This window comes from Nuphar pumila, chromosome 2 (genome assembly GCF_984573655.1).
Source record: "Nuphar pumila chromosome 2, dmNupPumi1.hap1.1, whole genome shotgun sequence".
NCBI lineage: Eukaryota > Viridiplantae > Streptophyta > Magnoliopsida > Nymphaeales > Nymphaeaceae > Nuphar > Nuphar pumila.
This window is the reverse complement of record NC_143250.1, coordinates 14,427,676-14,451,153: the sequence shown is the minus strand read 5'-3', so window position 1 is coordinate 14,451,153 and position 23,478 is coordinate 14,427,676. Positions and strand designations below refer to the sequence as shown.

Genomic DNA, 23,478 nt, shown 5'->3' with positions numbered 1-23,478 from the left:
GAACAAGGAAGCAAAATAGGATAATAAATTAATATTCCCATAAACATTTCCATGATTTAGCCAACCTTTTGCAACATCTCCAATTCAATTCTTTTTTTTTGTTGGACCTTTTGGAGGGAAACTTTTCATACTTTCAAACGCCACCACATACAGCTCCTCCATCATTTTTAATTTTCCAAAAAAATGCCCTGCTATAAATACTCAAAAATTCCACCCACCGTTTTTTTTCTCCGACCCCTAAAACGACCCTCAGTCGTCCCCTGAAAACCCTAACCGTCAATCAGACGCAAAAGGTTCGTCTTGAACTTCCGATTATTGTAATTACTTTCTCTTTTGGTTCAATCTCAATGAAGTTCTGATTTTATTGTATGTTTTTCATGGAAACTTGGGATTTTGCTCTTTAATTTTTGACCTAATTTTGTTGAATTTGTTTTTTTTTCTGGGTTCCTTGCTTTTCAATTTGGATTAGGAATTAGGGCACTTTAATTGATCAGTTAAGGGAAAGGAATGAATCAGGGTAGCAATTATTCCAGCGGAATGGGTTCGGATTTCCATCTGCCTGACGAGATTCTCGCCGTTATCCCCACCGACCCTTACGATCAGCTCGATTTGGCACGGAAGATTACGTCGTTGGCGATCGCGTCTCGTGTGTCGAAGCTCGAATCGGAGATGGGGAGGCTGAAGCAGAAGATCTCCGAGAAGGACCGGCTGATTTACGAGCTCCAGGACAAAGTCTCACAGCTGGAGCGAGCGTTTCAGGAAACGGACGCTCGTCTTCGTGTCGCCCTCGATGAGAATGTATGTGCTGTTAGACCTTCACTTCTTCGCTTCTGAAACCGATTGATTTTTTGGGGGTTTCATTTCTGGATTCATTCTCCTGAATCGTTTCTTATTAGAGCAATCCATTGCCTTCATTCATAGTTGTGTATCTTCAGAACTGTCTTTTTGTGAACACCATTAACGTCATCATTGCCACCACCACTGTTGTTGTTTGTTGTATTGAATGTGATGATCAACAAGAGATTTCCGGACATGCAGATAAAGCTTTCCAATGAAAAAGATGCGTTGACGATTGCCTCCAAAAAGTTGAACAGGGATTTGGCCAAGGTAAATCATCTTTCTTTCTGAAAGAAATTTTAGTTGTTTTGCATGTCTCACTTTTGTTCTCTCTTCTACCAAACACTGCTGCATTTAAAGGTTATAATCGGCGCTTCTTGTTTTTGACTGTTTATAGCATTTTCTTGATGCAGATATAATGTTGTAGACCTTTGGGGTTTGGCTTGTTCATTTGATAGAAAATTGTATATTTCTATAACTAAAACACTCATTTACTTGATATTGGCTTTTTTGTTAATATTTACCTAGTTTATGTGTCAATGAAAAATAATCCTTTTGATTATAGGAATCTGTCTAAGAAGTAATACTGCCTTGAAACTGAAATAATGAGGTTATCCTGGCATATAAATTTGTGAAATTCCCTAATAGAGTAAATTATGGTAAATTGTTGTCGTCTATGGAGATGAGATTTATCAAAGTTAGGTGCTTTGATTTCCAGCTTCTGGGTGGATTTTGATGGTGATGCTTGTCTGTTTAGAGGGTCTCCTTTTGTTTTCGTCATCTTTACTCCAGTGACCTCTGTGAAGGCTTAGGGTAGGATGAACAAGGGAAACCATAGGCCAGGCAGGCAAATTGGTCAAATCAAGCTTGCTCACTTTATGTTTGATGATATTGGTATTTAACTAGAGAACCTGTTACTCTTGGTAGTTGGTACCTAACCTACGCCAAATACTGATAAAAAAAACTTGGTCTTGTAGCAAAGAAACTGAAAACAAAAGTATTCTGCATAAAGGACATAAAGACAACAGTGGTGTCTCGACTCTCAACCACTGGACATAGAGTCTATGTGAAGGTCATATTGCACCGTATAACATGATATAATAAATTGTACCATTGCATGTTCATAATACATGATACAAGCACCCCCTCTCCCTCTTGAATTGAGAAAAAGTGTGTTAAGAATTGAAAAAAATATCATCATACCATGTTGTAAGTTTGTAACATATGGTCACTTTTTTTTATTGCTCGGCATTGGTCCGGAATAGGGCTGGTAAATGAACCGAGCAGCTCATGAACTTAAGCAAGTTGAGCCCGAACACAAGGTGTTCAGCTCGACTCAACTTGGAAGAGCTCGTATAGATAAAATATACATATATTTTATGTTTAGTATATAATTTAATTGTGATATATAAAAGGAATAATGCATAAAATATATGCAAAGAGAATGATGCATGGAAAATATATGGAACATATATTTTTTTATATATTACACTTAAAAAAATTATATTTTTTATATTATTACTTAATAGGCCAGCTCGAATTGGGCTCGTCTCATTCAAGGATGAGCGAGCTCAAGCTCGTCTCAACTAAACATGAACATAAGCCGAATCACGAGCTCAATCCACTGGTAAATGAGTCGAACTCGAACATGTCCTGTTTGGTTCGTTCAGCTTGTTTACCAGCCCTAGTCAGAAATGCTTGGAGGCTGCCTGTGGACTAGCCCTTTTGTGCTGGGCATGGGCTCTATTCCTACTCAAGCTGGTTGGGACTGCACGGCTGCACCTAGGGTTGACAAGCCATAGGCTGGTCAGCTGGACCATGGCTTATTAATGGGCCTGTTATAAATGGGCTTGGCTTGTCCCAGCCTGCCCCATGATCTGGCCTGTGTAAAGGGTGGGAAGCCAACATGCATGGGCTGGTCTGTTTGGTTTAGACATCGGTTGGTCTGTTTGGATTAGGTATGGGCTGAAATTTTGAACTTGCACTCATCCCGTCCAAATAGATGGGTCATTATACTCACTCTTAACTTATATTTTTTGATAAAAAATTTAAGATACTTTATTTAAATCTTTTTTATTTCTCACAAGTCCTTTTGAATAAATAGGACTTTATTTAGGAATATTTAGATATTTTTTACTTCTAACGAGACCTTTTTTATTAAATAGTGCTTCATTTAGGAACTCACCCTATTTATAAGATAGGCAAGAAAAGAGTTTTTTCTTAGGTTTTATTAAGGACATGTAAGATTGGATTTAGAAATGGAATACAAGAAAGAAGGAAACAATTATGGGAAAAGCTGAGTATCACACTTCCGAAACAAGTGTCTGAGAAGCGTGCTTCCCACCTACCTAAGAAGTTTTCGGTAACTTTGGTTCGGAGTGGGGACAATATTACTATGCTAGTATTTTGAAAATAAACTGCACTATCTCTCATTGATGCAAGTTTGAAAAAATACTCTTTGCAACTTCCCACTCTGAGATGAGAATGTTGCAACATTTTTTTTAAGCACCACTTATGTTCTTGCTGGTACTTGTCCATGCACTCATTTTAAGGGTGGGCATTACAATATCCCTGGTTGTTGAACACATGTAAAGTGAAAAATGGGCAAAAAAGAGACTTAACTACCTATACTAGCCACGAAATGCCCCTTTTTACCATATTCTTGTAATGTATAGCGGTACTCATCGTATAAAACCAGACCTATTTTTTTTATGATGAGAATGTAGGTTTTGAGAGAGAGAGCTCAAGCGGATATCTTGAGAGAGGAAGGTGAGTGATCTAAGGAATCATCCACATCTTTGATACCTTGGGATTTGGGAGATCCTAATGGTAATGGAGATACTTCCATGATTGACTCTTCACTCGTCATCTTTATAAGAATGATAGAAAACACATATTTTTAGATATTTTTAAAGTTTTTTTTTAAGTTTTCAAACTTTTTTGAAGCTTACGCTTTACGCCTCGAGGCATATGCCTCACCTCAGTTTTTGGTGGAGCGCTACGCTACACCTCAACACTTTTCACAACATTGGCATACACAATCAAGTTCCATGATATCCTATGTCACAAGGATTCGGCTAGTAGGGTGCTGCACTCGCGTCGACGCGACTTGACGCGGGTGCGGTCAACCCTACCCCGGGTGCGGTCAACCCGACCTCGGATGCGTTGACTGCATTGGGAACCGAGCTGGGAAGCCCCCAGACCCCCCTTTCTGCAAGGGCAAAAACTCTGAATCAGGCTCCACAACTCATAAGCTTGACCCCTCCCCTGCACAAATTATTTATATATATATATATATATATATATATATATATATATATATATATATATATATATATTGCTGCACTCCCGCACCCAAGTTTTTTGAAAGTGCCGCACCCCCGCACCCACACCCATGTGACATAGATGATATCACTACACTGCTATCTATTTTTCTTTATGGCAGCTATTTTGCTTCTGAATGCTGATGGTACTTAAGCATAACTTGGTTTCTGGTTTCTTTGGCAGCTGGAAGCATTCAAGAGGCATTTAATGCAGTCGTTTAGTGAAGATAATTCATCTGTAAGTTTTATTTGCAAACTGAAAAAGTTTATGTAGGAGTGCCCGATCAGGACTCTCTCTCTCTCTCTCTGACACAGTCACATGCATGCATGCGAACAAATAGACTTCCTCTAAAGCTTATCCACATGATTTCTGTTTGTTTATCAGAAAGTAGAGACGGTTGATATTGGCACTTGTGAGCAGTCGGTTGCTAAATCATCTTCTTGTTCATCTGTGAAAGGTATTTAACTTTTGAGACTTCATATTATCTCTAAATGCTAGTTATTCTCTTGTTAGCAATACATATTCGTTTCTGATGGTTGGTGGATAATTCATTGTGCATGCCTTTTCTCGTTCCTTTGGTGTCTTAGATGAGGAGCCTAATGGCTACACTTCAAATCAATTCCAAAGTGGCTTAGCAGATGCGACAAATACATTTCAAGATAGTAAGTTTTGTTCAAGTTGTAGTATATGGGTCTTTCGATGATGGTTCATTAATTTGTGTGGACATCATTTGCAGCCTCAAGGAATGTTGGTAGTAGATTCTCTATAACGCCATACATCACTCCACGGCTTACTCCAACAGGAACACCAAAAGTGGTACCGAGTACAGTTTCCCCAAAGGGTTTTTCTGCAGCTGTGTCTCCAAGACGGAATTCAGCTGTTACTTCACCTACAAAATCTCACTTTGATGGGCGATCTGCATTGCCATGGTACCCACCAAGTCAGCAGTCTGCACCTAGCTCCCCTCCTCATGGACGCTCATTACCAGGTTTTCCACGTGCATCTGTTTGTACTGCTTGAATATCTAGACCTTTTTCTTTTGGTCATACTTGAACTATCCGGCTTATTCGACTCATCAAAGTTTCATTCTATTCTGGATTGACCATATAGTAGGTAACCTGCGGACTTTTGGTTGTTGATGTCACGAGTCCAGTTCATGGCTCTTCTAAGAAAGACCTTGGAAACATCAGAAACTGATGATTCTCATTTGATGTGGACCACCACTAATCTTTTAGTGCTGGCTGTTAGTTTTGACCTACATCACATGAACATGCTATGTAAGGTCTCATGTCTGTGTGGCATGGCACGACATGTGGACATACCATGTCACATGCTATGGCATGTCCAACATTATTTGGTGCTTTACTATTAAAATATCAAAGTATACTTTTATCAATTAAAATTTAAAAAATTCATGCCGTCGTGTTCTACTTTTCAAATATAGCTTATGTGTGTCTTGTATCCATATTGTGTTTGCATCTGTTTATATCAATATGACATAGGTTTTGGCATTCAATGGCTAGAAGTGAAGCTCCTGGTGGGACTATCGTGTAAAACTCATTCATGTTTTTACGTGGAGAAAAATTAGTTTGCATTATCCTAGTTTTATATTATTGTGCCTTTACCTACGTTTTGTGAGCCATCTAAAAATTAGAAAAGATTTGCTGTAGTAATGAGTGCCTGTTGGTCATGAACGTTGGATTAAATAATACATCTTGGAGGATATATCATTGCATGGATGGAGCCAATTGGCGGGGAAGGAAAAGTTCTAGCTATCCCTCTTCCTCCACCCTTCAGTCTGCATGCCAAATTAGGGGATTTTTGAGTCCAAAGTCCAAACTCCAATTAAATGAATGTACCTAATTTATCCCCTACTTAAAGTTTCTTTATGGTAATTTGTTTAAATTTCCTATTGCAAAGATCTGGGAGAAAAAAAGATATTTTGGTTGCCTATTTAATCTCAAATGACATCTACACTTAGCAATAACCTACGTCCTATGCCACATGGGAACGGAGGGTACAACACTGTAATTTCAAAAAATGAGGGTATGGAGACACAGCTATATATATATGTATGTATTCAGAAAGAGAGTTTAGGTCTGGATCAAGTCTGGATCTATAATACGGTCCATATAAAAAATAAAAAAAAGTCTGTAAGGGAGGTGACTAATTTTTTTAAAAAAAGGGGCTGGGGAAGGTCCATATAAAAAATTAAAGAAAAAGTTTGTAAGGGAGGGGGTGACTGTAATTTTTAAAAATAAAGGGGAGGGGGAATGAAATTCTCTTTTTAATAAAAACCTAAGGCACAATCTCTCTCTCGTCTCTTTCATCCTCTTCTTCCTCTTTCTCTTTCTCTTTCTCTTTCATCTTCTTCTTCATTCTCCTCCTGTTTCTGTTTCTTCTTTTTCTTTTTCCTTTTCTTTCTCCTCCTCCTCTTCCTATTTCTTTTTCTTCTTCCTTCCTGCCTTTCACCAAGGTTAAAAAAAACAAAAATGGGTTGGGTCGCGGTTGGACCCGACCCGATCCAGACCAACACGTATCAGTGCTGCATCCGGTACCAGTGCCTGTGTCGACACCGGTACGGCTGCCTGGTTGCCATGTCTATGTGACAGCCTATGTCATTTTTAAAATGTTTCTAAGGGAAGACATTTTTGTGCACCAGTGCCCCTCCTCTGTCTTTAAGTAGTAATATATATATATATATATCTATATATCTATATATCTATATGTAATTTATTATTTGTAAATTGTAATTATATATGTAATATGGGCCAGGCTTTCTTGCCTCCTTGCTGGGAAATCCTAGCCCTGACACTTAACCTTCAGACAGAAAAAGACTGTTTTCTGATGCAAGTTGCATGTCTTTTGTAGGACGTACTCCTCGGATAGATGGAAAAGAGTTCTTCCGACAAGCCAGGTTTATGTTTTCCTCCAATGGTTATTTTCTGAGATTTGGTTAATGTTTTTCCATAACTGCTTTGACATTTGTTATACTTCAGGAATCGCCTCCAGTATGAGCAGTTCAGTGCATTCTTGGCTAACATCAAAGAGCTAAATGCTCACAAACAGTCTCGTGAGGTAGCATCTGTCTCTTGTTGACCCAATTACTAACTTATTATGCACTCTCCAGAGCTTAACGTAATGCTCTATCTTTCTGAGATCTACTTGGTATACTTCTGAGACAGTGTTATCAAAAATGCGCCTCGCCTTGTGGCGTGGCCCTCTGCGCCTCAAGGCGCAATTTTTTTTTACAACAAGATTTCAGAGACATAATCAACAAAGCTTTTGTAGGTTAATCTCATATATTTTTCAGTTATTTCAGTTATGTAATAAGTTTATTAGTATATTACTATATTTTAACTTTTGTTGGTTAATCTCGTATATTTTTCAGTTATTTCAGTCATGTAATTAGTTTCTTAATATATTTTAACTTTTATTGGTTAATCTCATATATTTTTCAGTTATGTAATCAGTTTTTTAGTTAATTTTATATGTTAATCTCATATTTTTTAGAATAATCCCATATATTTTAACTTTTGTAAGTTAATCTCATATATTTTTCAGTTATTTCAGTTATGTAATCAGTTTTTTAGTATATTTTAACTTTTGTTGGTTAATCTCATATATTTTTCGGTTATGTAATCAGTTTTTAGTTACTTTTATATGTTAATCTCACATTTTTTAGAATAATCTCATATATTTTAACTTTTGTAGGTTAATCTTATATATTTTCCAGTTATTTCAGTTATGTAATCAGTTTCTTAGTATATTTTAATTTTTTTTGGTTAATCTCATATATTTTCCAGTTATGTAATCAGTTTTTTAGTTACTTTTATATGTTAATCTCGTATTTTTTAGAATAATCTCATATATTTTAACTTTTGTTGGTTAATCTCATATATTTTCCAGTTATGTAATCGGTTTTTTAGTATATTTATCTTTTGTTGAATGTTGGTTAATCTCATATATTTTCCAGTTATGTAATCTTTTTTTAGTTACTTTTATATGGTAATCTCATATTTTTTAGAATAATCTCATATATTTTCCAGTTATTTCAGTTATGTAATCAGTTTCTTAGTAAATTTTAACTTTTTTTGGTTAATCTCATATATTTTCCAGTTATATAATCAGTTTTTAGTTACTTTTATATGTTAATCTCATATTTTTAGTACTTATTTTAGATTTTCTATTTCTTATTGGTCGTTATTTCATCAATAAAACATTTCTTTATTTATTTGTTTTTTTAGATATTTTTTTTTATATATTTTTTAAAATTTTCATTTTTTTTTGAGGCTTATGCTTTACGCTTTGAGGCTTATGCCTCGCCTCGGTTTTTGGTGGAGCGCCTCGCTACGCCTCAACGCTTTTGACAACACTGTTCTGAGATAAGTTGCTAATGGACTTGGGATGTTATTCACAAGGCCTTTGGATTACATAAATTCTTCTTAACTTGATAAAGTGCTTACTGTAATTAAATTGATAATGTGAGAACATGATAAAATTCTTATATGAAAATTTCTTCTAAGAATAACAGCAATACTTTGTGAAAAACAATTTAAGTAATAAATACTTGTGAAAGAGTAATTTGTTGCGGCATGATTCAAGATGGGCTATGCATGTTATGCTATGTTACTTGGACAAATTGACATGGATGTATCGGTCAGGCATGCCAAGACTTATATTATATATATATATATATATATATATATATATATATATATATATATATATATATATATATATATATATATATATATATATATATATATATATATAACGAGAAGAAAAAAAGAAAAGTAACAAAACACAAAAGAGTATCAAGTCAAATATAAAATGTATATCCATTTTCATTAGATTTTGATCACCTGATAATTTACATGAAATATGAATGTCTTAAATAACACACTTCCCATCTATGCCACCTAAAAGTGCCCTAATTCCTAAATTGGTTACTTTGTATTCAAGACATTTAAAAGTGTCCTAAATTGGACACTTCATGTCCAAGATACTTATATCCTAAATTAGACACTTTGTTATAAATGAACGCTTCATGTCCAAGTGTTAAAAAAGTAGCGTGCCTATGGAGTGTCCATGAACTAGACACTTCATGTCCAAGTAGGACATGCAACATGCATATCCACGTTTATGGGCACTTGCACATAAAAAAGTAGCATGCCTATGGAGTGTCCATGTTGGTGTCCAACCGTGTCCAACATAGACACCTTTGACATCTAGAGGTGTCTATGTAACATATATTGTTAGCAGAAACCAATAACAATCTTAGTTGTTAAAAGTGGCGCCTAGGCTCTTCCTAGGGCGCCTAGGCGTAGGGCCATTGCCTAAGCTTATGGGTTTAGGCGGTAGGGCCCTTTTTTTTTTACTTAGGCTATCTAGGTTGTCCATGCCTAAGTCGCAGGGACATAATTATCATGTTTTTAAATTTTTTTTGTCTCTTTTCTTTCTTTTTTCTTTTTCTTCTTCCTCTTACCCCAAAAGTTTTCTTTTTTTATTCTCTCCTTTTCTTCTTTTGTTTTTCTTTTTTACCTTTTTTTTTTCTTCTTCCTCCTTTCACCCCTCCGCTTAGTTGTCAAGGTGGAGCCTAGGTGGCCTAGTCGAGGTAGTCTCTCGGTCTTATGCGTAGTTGCACACACACATATATATATATATGTTTTCTGTGTAATTGTATACAATTATATATATTAACATATCATAAACTTATATTATAAATTTATAATATTATGTATTTATATATATATATACATATCTGTGTACTTAATTCATATATAATCTATAAGCGTATGAGTTATCTATTTGACTGTTTTTATGTAATATAACTGCTTTACAGTGTTGGACAACATGTTATGTGTATATTGCTTATTGTTGGTTGATTTTATGTTGTATACATGTTTGTTATTATAATGAAATAAGAACAAAAGCAAACAAGTGCCTCTTATAGGCTTACAAGAACACAACCAACCTACAAATAACACCAATTGATTAATCCACACCACCCACACATGGGTCAAGAGAATAAAAACAAATGCTTTTGTATCACACAATTGCTTAAGAAAGCATTGAAAATATACAAAAATCCCTATTTATAACAAGTGAGAGAGATTGGGAGCAACCCAACTAGCTGTTGGGCTGCTCCCAATGGTCACATTTCAGCTCCAACAACTAGTTGGAGCTGTCTCAATTGATTACACCAAAAAAACAAAATACAAAAAACAAAAAAAGTAAAAATTATAGTCAGCCGGTAATGGGTTGACTTCTATTACAAGGTAAAATGATTAAATACTCTTGCTGAGTATTTCAATTTACATATATATGGACATACATGTATATATAAATATATACATATAGATATATATCTATATATATATAAATATATATATTAGAAGCTCATCTTAACACCCTTCTCAAACTCACAGCGTAACAACCAAGAGTTTGCCAAGTAGAAAGTGAAATCTAGGTGACAGAAGCGCTTTAGTGAAAAAAATCCACCAATTGATACTCAGATGAAACATAAGGCAACATGATGGTCTTCTTTAGAAATTACTCACGGACGTAATGGCAATCCATTTCAATGTGTTTGGCCATTTCATGAAATGTATGATTGCTTGCAATGTATACTGCGCTCTCGTTGTCACAACATACTCTTGAGGGTTCTGCAATGTGAACTCCCAAATCTTCTAGCAATTATCTCAACCATACTAACTTAGACATAATTGTCACCATGACACGATACTCTGCTTTTGTGGAAGATAGGGACACCTTCTGTTGCTTCTTGTATCTCTATGAAATTAGAGAATCATTTACAAAAACACAAGAACTAGTGGTTGAACGTCTATCATTCACATCTCCTCCCCAATCAGAATCAGAATCAGAATATGCAATAACTTCTAACAGGGAAGATGATGAAAGAAATAAGCCATAATTAATAGAATTTCTAATATATCTAATAATTCTCATTACAACACTCATATGTACTGTAGTGGGAGCATGCTGAAATTGACTAACGGAATGAATAACATGAAAAATATCAAGACAAGTAAAGAGAGATAAGATAAAACTCCAATCATTTGTCTATATGGAGTTGGATCCTTCAGAGGTTCTTCATCATCTTTCTTCATCTTTGCTTTTATGACCTCTGGGGTATCAATTCATTTTTCATTTGAGAGTCTTGATCGTTCAATGATCTCTGCTACATACTTAGTTTGTGATAACAAAAAACCACAAGGTAAGTCACTTATATTAAAAAAAATATAGTAAAAAACTAAGATCTGTCATATCAAAGTTGTTTTTGAGCACATCTTTGATATGACTAACTCTCTGCTTATCACTTCCTGTGATAATCATATCATCAATGTAGAGAAGTAATATCACTATTTTTGCATTAGTAGACTTGACAAAAAATGCAGTGTCGGTATAAGTTGTGTCATCACACTATTGAATCGATCATACCAAGCCTTGGGGCCTTCCTTTATGACATACAACGCCTTTTGTAACCGAAAAATTCTTCCTTGTGCTAAACTTAAACCTGGTGGGGGATCCATGTAAACTTTTTCATTGAGATTACCATTCAAAAATATATTTTTTACATCCATTTGAAAAATTGGTAAATTTTTAATTAATGCTATAGAAATAAGGGTTTTAACACTAATCATTCGAGCAACTAGAGCAAATGTCTTATCTTAGTCTATTTCGTATTATTGACCATTTCCTTTGGCTACTAACAAAGCTTTATATCTTTCTAATGTCCCATCACTTTTAGTTTTTATTTTATAGACCCATCTACGTCCTACAACTTTCTTTACTTTAGGTAATGTTTGAATTTTTCAAGTTTTTGTATTTTATAAAGCTTTTAATTCATTATTCATTCTTGATGATCTTTAGTTTAACATCATGGTAAGATGATGGTTCTACATATGAGTGTATAGCCATTAGACACGCTCTATATTTAAGTTCAAAGGAATCATAAGATACGAATCTACTATGAGCCTTTGAAATTCTCATGGATCTTTTAACATTAGAGGAATCTATATCTTGATTTTGAGATTATATTTCTAAAGCACATGGTGGATGGTCTTCGGTACATTGAGTATAGGTTTGAATTTCATTATGAGATTGTTCTATATTATCATGACCCTCATTCACATTCCCATGTGCATCATGAGTGTCCTCATTGTTACTCTCATGCATATAATGAATGCCATCACATCTTTCATGCTCATTGACAAGGTAAAAAAAATGAATTGTCACAATGTTCTTGGATTTTTTCTTTACCACATCCATTTTCGTTTTCAAGAAAAGTAACATTTCTTGAAACATATAGTTTGTTCCGTTTAATTTCATAACATCTATACTTTTTTTTTATTTTCGGCATTGCATAGGAAAACACATGGAATAACTTTTTGGGAAAGTTTGTCATTTTCGTCGATACGGACAAAGCATTTACAATCAAAGACTCGCAACCTTTTATAATCGAGAGATGTTTTAGATAATTTTTTCATAGAAAAAATGTTTTCAATAGTTTTTGAAGACATCCTATTTATCAAATAAACTGTCGTAAGAGCGACTTCGGCCCAAAACATTTTTGGAACATTTCTTGATATAAGAAGTGTTATAGTAGTCTCAACAATATGTATATGCTTCCTTTCGACTAGTCCATTTTGTTGAGGAGTATAAGGACATGATTTTTGATGAATAATTCAATGTAAGTTCAGATAATTTTTAATATTGGTTTTAAATTCAGTCTTTATATAACAATGAAATTTTTGGAAGCAATCAAATACTTCGAATTTGTGTTTTAAGAAAATATATCCAAAAGTATCTATTATAATCATCCACGAACAGAACATTATAAACACAACATAATAAGATACTTCTCCTTTGGATATAACCCGAACCGGTCTCCATACATCTGAATGTACCAACTCAAATGAATTTTTAGATATAAAATGACTAGGCACAAAGTGTAAATATTTTATTTTACCAAGGATGCAATCTTCACAAACAAAATCTCTTTCTTTATAACTTGCAAGAAATGAAAACAAATGTAATTTTGACACACTAAGATGTCCTAGTCTTTTTTGCCAATTTTTTTTATCTTTTTTTTTCACAAAATTTTAAAAAATATGTTTTGATAATTCAAAATTGTCCATAACATACAGATTTCCTCTTCTAAGGCCTCGCCTAATCGACTTACCGAACTCGAGATCCTATATCAAAAAATCATTAGATGAAAACAAGATTTTATATCCATAATCCATAATTTGGTAAACTGATAAAATGTTTAATTTCAATTTTGGTATTACTCTAATATTTGGTACAAAGAAAGTTGGTTGTTTTTTAAAAGACCCAAAACTTTTAATTTTTAAGGAAGTTCCATCGGCGGTTCAAACATAATAATCATTTGGGTTAGTATGATATTTGGATAATATGGATTTATTTGGGGTCATATGAAAAGAAGCACCAGAATCAAGAATTCATGAAGTCTTACCAGGGTCAATGCGTGTAGATACGACCACACCCGCTAAGGAATAAACTTGATTTTTGAACATTGGTTGCAATGCCTTCATGAGTTGTGCCAAGGATAATAAGCCGATACATTTGGAGTCGTTTACACCATTTCTTTCAAAAGATGGTCCCACTAAAGTCACCTTCTTATCATATCTTTGATCATCTTTTCTTCTTTTAGGGCAAAAAGGCTTGATGTGACTTTACTCATAGCAATGGTAATATATTAGTTTGCTACTCTTCTTGTATTTATGATATTCTCTTTTATCGTTTTGACTTCTTCCAGTCATTGGAATTTCTTCCATTCTCATTCTTTCTTCCAAAGTGAGAAGACTTATAACTCTTTGTGTGATTTTCGGGCTTTGATATAGGAACTACAAATTCTTTATCTTTTGAAGATGATTTTTTTCAACCTATTTTCTTCCATAGGTAATTCTTCAAGAGTTTCAACTATGGTAAGTACACCTCCTCTGTGATGAATGGTCGATTTGGTTCCTTCAAATTCGGATCTAAGACCATTAACAAATTGACAGAAATGCTCCGTTCTAATTTGTTTTTCACAGAGTTTTACATCTTGGGGGCAATATCTTTTTTGCTATAAAAGAACAAATTCATCCCAAAGAAGAGAGAGATCATTGTAATATTCTCTAATGCTCATCTCTACTTGGGTTATAGTTCTCACCTTATTTTGCACATTGCATATGTGAGCAATATCCTTGAGACTATACATATCTTTAAGATATTTTCATCCATCACTAACAAAATCAAATTTTGCTAAGATAGAGCATTTTTTGATGTCAACACTATTGAAGAGACATCCAACTATCTTGGAATGATCCATTTTCTATTCTTTCCATTTTTTCTCGTATTCAGTGATGACCTTAGGCATCTCTTCTTCTTGAAGAGCCACTTCTTTTTCATTTTGGTAAGTATAAGTTTAGGCTCTCTTTCGGTGCCATCTACCAAATCCCATAGACTCTTTTCTCATATTTTATGTTTTACTATGGATGCCCACATCACATAGTATCATTGAGTCTCACAGGAATGAAAATGATCACTTGTCTTTCATCCTCCATTTTTACAATAATGGGAAAGAGAGAGCGAGCGAGCAAAAGAGTGATAGAAAAAAGGTAGCAAGAATTTTGATGAAGAAAACTTTGATGGTGTGCTTCCCAATGGAACGATCCCACAAACCTATGCTCTACTAATCTCATGATCCTCTTCTTGGTCTTTTCGAATGAATCACAACCCACCAAAGCTTTGATACCATGTAATGAAATAAAAACAAAAGCAAACAAGTGCCTCTTATGGGCTTAGAAGAACACAACCAAACCACAAAGAACACCAATTGATCAATCTACACCACCCATACAAGGGTCAAGATAATAAAAACAAGTGCTTTTGTATCACACACATGCTTAATTAAGCATTGGAAATATACAAGGGCGTAAGGCCCCTATTTATAACAAGTGAGAGAGATAAGAAACAACCCAACGACTTGGGTTGTTCCCAACAATTACATGTGACCGTTGAGAGCAGCTCCAACAGCTAATTGGAGTTGTCCCAATCGATTACACCAAAAAGACAAAATAAAAAAATAAAATAATATGCAGTTAGCCCCTAATGGGTTGACTTCTATTATAAGGTAAAATAACCAAAATACCCTTGATGGGCATTTCGGTTTATATATATATATAAACATATATTAGAAGCACATCTTAACAATTATTAATTTTAATAGTTTGTTTATATATTTTGTATATATTTTTTAAGTTTTTCATTTGGGGTACTGCCTAGTCCCCGTTAGGTCTCGCCTAGTCTTTTTAGGGACTCACCGCTTAAGCTTCACCTAGTGCCTTTGACAACTAAGATAATAACCACCTGCTTATCTGAGTATTATCAAGTTGCAATACCATAATGATTCTCAACATGTATTTGGATGAATTTGGTTGTCTTTGTAATGAAGTGACAAAGAAGAATACAATTATGATGCCACTAAAGGCATACAAGAGAAAGCATGAGCAAAAGGCCACAATACACAAGCCACTAATGGGCAATAACAAAGCCACAAGGGCACATAAAAAGCACGATAATAAAAAGAAATATTTTATTCAATCTAAAAACGCTTAAGAAAAACATGCTTTGAATGTGGGAGACATCCACATATATACACATTAGTAATGAAATGGTGATCTTCCATAAAAGCACGAAAACTTACAAAGGGTGTCTATTGGAGACACTATAAGCATAACCCATAAAAGGGTATAAATGAAAGAACATAAAAATAATAATATTTTATTGCTCACAAGAAATGCTTAAGAAGCATTGAATTACGAAGGAGGGGATCACCCCTATTTATACAAGAAAGATGTGGAGTGGGAAGAGCTCTTCTTTAGAGTCGTTGGACTATTTATAGCCGTTGGACTAGGTCTAACGACTATAATGTTAGTCAAGATCTACTTAGATCTTGACTAATTAGTTCACTTTGAACTAGATAAAAAAAAGAAAAAATAATAAAGAAAAGAAAGAAAAAATATAAATAAATATTATATTATTATTAGTATATATATATATATATATATGATACATTTGACTTTTTAACACTCCTCAAACTTACAGTACAATGAGCGAAAGTTTGTTTAAGAGGAAATGATATCTAGGAGCAACAAGAGGTTTGATAAAGAACTTCGCTAATTGATATTCCGATATAACATATGTCTGATCAATGGTTCAGTGTAGTTATTCCTCTCTGACATTGTGACGGTCCATTTCATTGTGTTTGGTGCGTTCATGAAATGTTTTGTTGCGGGTAATATAGATCGCACTCTTGTTGTCACAGCATTGCGTGAAGCTTGTGTCACTTCAACTCCCATATTACAAAAAGAACAAAAGAACAAATTACATAAAATAAACCTAGATTATAAACTCTCTCTCTCTCTATATATATGATAAGGGTAATTGAAATATGTTTACTGGTATGAACTGAGATTTTCATAGTTTTTTTTTTCTAAAATTTCACTTTACTAATGTGATATAGATACTTGGTTTTATTGAAACTGACTTTTGGATCATTCCATTACGATGTATAAGAAGGATCTTTTAAGGCGTGAAAATCAATGGTTCAGAATTTTCGTAAATATTCAAGCATAAAAAACCCGCATTTCTTGATCCGATTACACTGATCCAACAATCGATTCCTAGCAAATGGACCATGCCGAATACATCTGCAGCGTTAGATTTGCAAAAAAGCCTATGACAATCTTGGTTCATATCAGCAAACATATTTTGCTGGTAAACATATTCCAGTTTCCCTATATGCTAATATATATATATATATATATATATATATATATATATATATATATATATATATATATATATATATATATAAAATATTTTAACTGTCTGATCTAGTGCTTAAATTTCAGGAAACTTTGCGAAAGGCAGAAGAGATTTTTGGTCCTGATAACAAAGATCTTTACTTGTCCTTCCAAGGATTACTCAACCGGAGCATGTCTTGACTCTTGAGTACCTATTCCATTCCGAAAGGTGCTTCTCTTATTTGTAAACAGTATTCTTTCTTTGGTGGATCGAGTTTGTGGAATCAGTGAGCCGTTTATTTCTTTATGCAGGTATGACCAAGTTCTGCCTCACTCTTGCCATGCTATTTTAGATCTGAGAAAACCATCAAGGCAATGATGAATTGGCTTGCCGGGCTTCCAAATGTTGGACGTACTACTGCTTTTTCAGATCATGGATGTAGCAATTGGCTCCAACTTATCAGAAAGGGTTTAGTTTGCTGACTTTGTAAATACGTGGCCTCTCATCGAGGTCTCATGTTTCATCTAACATGCTGATATCCACAAACTGCTCTAAGAAATGATGATAGGCCTTTCTAATATTTTTCAAAGCTAGCGAGCCTCTGATTATATTTCATATGAAAGGGTAATTTTGAGTGTGAATCTGCTGTGGTAGGGGCTGGGAAACGAGACGAGCTGTTTTTGGTTCAGCTTGTGCTTGGCTAAAGAACAGTTGAAGCGTTTGACTTGCAAGGAATAGGTTTAAAGTTAAAACAATGTATTGTCTTCATAAACAAGCCAATTTAAACTATGCTCAATGTGTCTAGAGTTTAAAATCTAGTATTTTCAGCTTTGAAAATAATGTATTTCTTTGAAAACAATCAAGCTGGAGCTTGGCTTAACTCACCACAGAAAAACAAGTTGAGCTTAAACCCCTCGTCTTTGCCAGCCCTAAAATGTCATCTTGTCTCATGCTCGGCAACTTGTCAATTAATTGCTATGATTTTCTTTTTCTTTTTTTAATGCAAGCTGGGATGAGGTGGATCCCCTACCTTTTTTTGGGGGGGCGTGGGGTGGTGTGTGTTGTTAGACCAAGAGAAAAGCCCCCCAATCACCAGCCGCACATCTCGGTATCGGCCCTGAATCATTGTGCTGTCGATTCAGTTGTACTGGCCGATTCAGATACTCAGCTGAATCATTCTGTATCGGCCCAAAAATAATAAAAACATATTACATGTCAATCATCACACATGTTAAAACCATTAAAGTAATTTTAAAATAATATTAAATTTTTTTGGGTATTTTTTACATTTATTAAAATTTAGCTGAATCGGCCCTGCAGCTTATAGAAATTCTGCTGATATGGTGCGTATCAGCCTGTTAACATTGGTTAAAACCCTCTTGGGTGAAGTTGGGATTTTCTCTTAGACTATCCAGAAAAAAAAAGGATCATTTGTGCAGCTGACCTTGATGTTTGTGTTCTGTTTATTTACATGACAGCTGCGCCAGGTTGCTTGGATGGCATAAATGTGCTTGACGAACATAATTCAAAAAATTGTCATGAACTAAAAAAGTAGTTCAGAAATTTCCAGTGTCCTGTTTGCAGAGAGTGGATCCTGTCAAACTTCTGAGTGAGATTAGCAATGTCATTCAGCGTTCACCACCACAAACCCCGCTTCTCTGTGGATCTCACTTGTACTGAGTTACAGTAAAGAAGGGCGGGGTTTGTGGTTGTAAACACTAGGTGACATTGCTTATCTCACCCAACGTTTGACAGGATCCGCTCCCCTGTTTGCATGAGGTTGTCTTAGTTGGTCATATATTTTTGTCATAATCAACCAGACGCTAGAGCGTCACGTTAGGTGGGTAGTTAGACTAAGGAAAGCTATTCCTTAAATTGCTTTACTGAAATGCAACCAGTGGATTGTTCCTGCCCTTTCGCAATATTTAGTTTTTCTGAATAAGTTGTTGCACCTTGAGCTACTCTGCAAAAAATTACTCGACATGAAAACACAGCCTTCATGTTATACTACTTTAAGTTCCTACAGAGTAACACTTTTCCTTTTGTTTGTTCTCCCTCTATATTTCTTTTAATATAATGGCTTTAGGCAATATCCTTTTTTTTCTCTTCTTGAATGGGACAAAAATTCAATGGCATTTGAACCATTATACACATTTTTTTGTTATATGATATCTTCTTTTAATGCTCATCCAATTTTTGAAAAGTTAACCAGGAATGGCCCCTCAAAATTGAATGGAAGTTTGGATCAACCCAATCTGAACTGTTTGTTAACACATAATCTAAGACCACATTGATAAAGGTGAACTATTCATAAAAACATAAAGAAGCTCAAGAGAAACCAAGTTGCATTAAGAATGAATGACTTTGTATGATTAGCAAAGCTGAACCAATATTAAATTTTTTTGTCATAATAACTAGAGTTAATCTTTGCTAATTAGAAAGAAGCCTCACAACAGTCAAAATCACCAATCAACTCACCCTCAAGTCCAACAATTTGAGATGCAAGGAGAAAGAATAGAATGCTTCAGTTTTGAATGCACCAACAACAGCTAAAGGATCGGATTAAGCAAACACTTATAATTTTTCACTTGATAATACAATACTAGTGACATGGCCAAATATTAACCCAATAAATAATATAAAATTCAATATTTCTATGGCAAACATTTTTAAGCCATATATAAAAAAAATTGAAACCGTATATGAAATTCACGATTGGTTGGTAATTTTAGATGAATTTAAAATTTGAAAGTCTTCACCCAGTTGAAGGTCACTGGTGATTTTGCTTCTTTTTTTTGTTTTAAAAATTAAATGATCTCTTAAACAAAGGATGGGGAAGGCAATGACCTCCATAAACTTTTAAACGTTTAAAGTGATACAGCATAAAAGCCTACCAAATGGTAAGCCTTTATTTTGAATGATGATGGTGGCTCACTTATTCTAACGACTGAGGTCGCAATCAATGGATGAAACAATGACCGTCGATTCGATACGGCCAACTTCAGTGCAAGCATTGAACTATGAAAGACGGTTAAACTTGATTTTGCATCCTTTCTGAATTGCTCGTCAACAGTTAGTGAGACGCCGAATGATAGGATGCACCTGTAAATAAATATTGGACCCCTAAATCTGGACCCTTAATTTCTAAGATGGACAGTCATGATCTTATGAACCAACTTCCAACTTTAATCCTTACTGTCCCTTTGATTTCCCTATGCTGACTTTGAACACTGATCACATAAACAATGCTCGTGTAGATTTTGACTTGAACTTAATGGGTCAATCTGAAAGTCCGGTGCAACCGATTCTTTATAAACCGTCACATCTTGCACTTGAACGGGATCTTAAGTTGATTAAGATCAGGCTTAGGCAGTTTGATCCAATACCAGATGGTCCAGACCTGAATAATTTTGTAGGCCCGAACAACAACGAGCCGAGCTAGCTCAAGCTCGGCTCATTTAAGCCTGGGTCTGTTAAGGATATGAAGAATATTTGATCGATAAAAAGCAAAAAAGAAAGGGGTTTTTCCATAATCATCCCTATGGTGGTGGTGATGAAGACTAAGACGTTAGTCCGAGGCAGAGAGAAGCCTCCACCTCAACCCACCCTGCAAGGGTGAGAGAGGGGGATAGGAAAGCTTTTGATCGGAAAACTCCTCCACCTCTCTTGGAAGAGTCTTTCCTATCAAAATATGCACTTTTTTCAAAATGTTTCTCAGAGAAACATTTTCGCTTGTTTGGAAAGGTCAGAAAAACCGTATGATTTTCTAACCTCGGTTCATAATTTCTAGACGTTTCTCGCTTCCAAACGTGCCTTTGGTGCTTCTTGTAGGTTTTTGGTAGAAAAATCTCAACATTTTAAAACATTTTTATGGAATTTGTGCTTGTCAACCTAATGCCAAAGATGTTATTAGCAAAGTATTTCATTCATTGCAAACGAAAATACTTCAAGTTTACATCCAAGGTCTTTGGCATGTGAACAAATTATCCCATTTCTAACGAGTCATCGACAAATGTGTCCGCGCCAACTTGAATGTTAGTTGGAAACCAATTTTTTTTTCGAGTATCAACAGTCATCTTCCCATTGCTACATAGAGATGTGCAGACGAGGTGAGGGTGAAATGAAAGAGCAATTCACCACCTCAATAGGTTGCAAAGGAGTGCAAATAAAGGAAAGGTGAAAGGGAAGTGGACATGCGAGTTCAGGGTTAAGGTTATGGGCATTTCGGCAAACCATTTAGCCTAACCGATTGTGGTCAACCTTTTACCATGGTTAAGACGACGGCAGTTGATGGATAGGCGGATGCGTCCCAACGTTATAAAAGGTAACGAGGAATTTCGCGGAAAAGACATGAGATAGGGATATGTTTGTCAATCACTAAAAAGATAGGGATGATTATGACCCCCCGCCCCCCCCCCCCCCAAAAAAAAAAAAAAACTTTACACAAGTAGTTAAGACATTTGCCTTGCATGTCTGAAGTGGTGGAATGGACCTCTCGTGTGCGGACCAAGTAATTTGTACTAAACCAGGATCAGAATTGAAACTGGACCCCTGAGTTGGTCGTAGTACAGCTTTGCTTGGACCTAGTTCTTGACAGTGAGTCCTGGACAAACTGGATCGGAGGCGTTTACAGCCTTATCAACGACGCGCCCCCACTAGCTAAGGTTTCACCTAAGATGCATGAGCAGTTTTGCAGTATACAATGTTTTAGAGTAATGATGCCGTGGCCAGAAAAGAACCCAAATTTCAAGTCCCATCATGATATACTGCCATTTGTGCCAAAAACCAAGCAGTAGTTTGTAAAGGTGAACAATATTTTCAGAGACATACATTACTGCAGATGGTTGTCAGACTCGTTTTTTTTTTATGTTCACCAGATTGTGAAGCTACAATTTTTGTACTTGATCTTTATTTTTTTGGTAAGAAAATCACCGTCAAATTCTTTTATTACATTGTCTTTTTTTATTATCATTATATATTCAAATTCTTTTATTACGTTATCTATTTTTTATTATCATTAAATATATATGAGAGAGGGAGAGAGAATCTTCAAAACTTTAGACCACGCATCTGCAGAAACCCAAGGAGCCTCTTCACCACACAAATTGACAGAATCCAAACACATGATAGATGGCCATAACCCCCTCCAATGGGAGTCACCCAACTCACACCACCCTTATCCGCCACTCCTCAATCCTCATCCTCATTGCCACCCTCACTCTTACAAACTTCCCCCACCCTCTGATCCTCCGCTCTCTACCCCCAAGCACAGTCGCACACACTCAGAGGAGGGAGCCATGGCACTAGCAACCATACCATCTGGCCTTGTCATCACCCCCAAGCTCTCCACCACCACTACCAACACCAACGCCTCCCCAAGGCTCCCCTGCATCTCCCCCAAGTTCAGAGCCACATGTTTAGCCAACACCAACAACTCTAGCAACCCCAACTTTGCTGCACTTGCACTGGCCCTTGCCGTTGCTGCCTCCCCACTAGCAGCTCCCTCTGATGCTCTTGCTGACATCTCTGGCCTCACCCCATGCAAGGAGTCCAAGGCCTTCGCCAAGCGTGAGAAGCAGTCAATCAAGAAGCTTGAATCAAGCCTCAAGAACTACGCTGAGGACTCTGCACCTGCACTCGCCATCAAGGCCACCATCGAGAAGACGAAGCGCCGCTTCGACAATTATGGCAAGCAGGGCCTGCTCTGCGGCGCCGACGGGCTGCCACACCTGATCGTCAGCGGCGATCAGCGGCACTGGGGGGAGTTCATCACCCCAGGGATCTTGTTCCTGTACATAGCAGGGTGGATTGGGTGGGTTGGCAGGAGCTACTTGATTGCCATCAGGGATGAAAAGAAACCCGCTATGAAGGAGATCATAATTGATGTGCCTCTGGCCAATAGGCTCCTGTGGAGGGGGTTCATATGGCCTGTTGCTGCTCTGAGGGAGTACGTGAATGGAGACTTGGTGGTGGATGATGCAGATGTGGGTGTGGGGGCATAGGCATCCTGTTGTCTTTGGGTGTGTGCAGATGGGTGTTGGTGGTGGGACTTTTGTGGGTAAGTGGTAGATCTCTCATGTATTTTGCTTGTACTTGTTTTGAATACAATGAAGGAATTGAAGATCATTATATTTTCTTTTTTTGGTTTTCTTTCCTTTGTTTAATTATTTATTGATCTTTTAGCGAGAACCCACAAAGTTGTTTGTTGTTGGGGATGGATTGATGATGAAAAGTAAGCAACATCAACAATAAAAGCAAGAAAATACAGTTGAAAAGAAGAGTTCTGGCCTTATTTTGGCGAGGGAAAACTTTGTGTTAGAAAATTCTCCAGGTTCTGGTATAACTTGTTGGAGACTGTACGAATTGTCACTCTGTTAATCAAGTATCCTGAAAAAATAGCAAGCTATTTAGGGAACATCATGATGACAAAAGAAAGCATCAATTCCTGAATAATGGATCTTTTTATCTGCAAGTAAA

At 35.9% G+C, this 23,478-nt stretch overlaps 1 protein-coding gene and 1 pseudogene across 3 annotated transcripts; both read left to right on the top strand.

Annotated features, from left to right (window-relative positions):
- Positions 1-89: 89 nt before the first annotated feature.
- LOC149844833 (uncharacterized protein At4g15545-like) lies at positions 90-17,863 on the top strand. Of its 2 annotated transcripts, none has more exons than XM_089995308.1 (11): positions 90-293; positions 470-798; positions 1,039-1,107; positions 4,345-4,398; positions 4,546-4,618; positions 4,749-4,823; positions 4,898-5,149; positions 7,033-7,078; positions 7,161-7,239; positions 17,109-17,229; positions 17,313-17,863. In XM_089995308.1, exons 2-10 carry the CDS (start codon positions 508-510, stop codon positions 17,199-17,201), a joined length of 1,032 nt encoding a protein of 343 aa, XP_089851434.1. In that variant the 5' UTR covers positions 90-293; positions 470-507; the 3' UTR covers positions 17,202-17,229; positions 17,313-17,863. The 2 variants fall into 2 exon arrangements, with proteins under 2 accessions (XP_089851434.1, XP_089851433.1); XM_089995307.1 differs by having other exon boundaries at positions 17,095-17,229.
- A 4,415-nt stretch (positions 17,864-22,278) lies between these two features.
- Positions 22,279-23,137, top strand: LOC149844832 (photosystem I reaction center subunit III, chloroplastic pseudogene; annotated as a pseudogene). The gene has a single exon (XR_016430147.1). The product of XR_016430147.1 is annotated as a photosystem I reaction center subunit III, chloroplastic pseudogene (transcript).
- Positions 23,138-23,478: the final 341 nt, after the last annotated feature.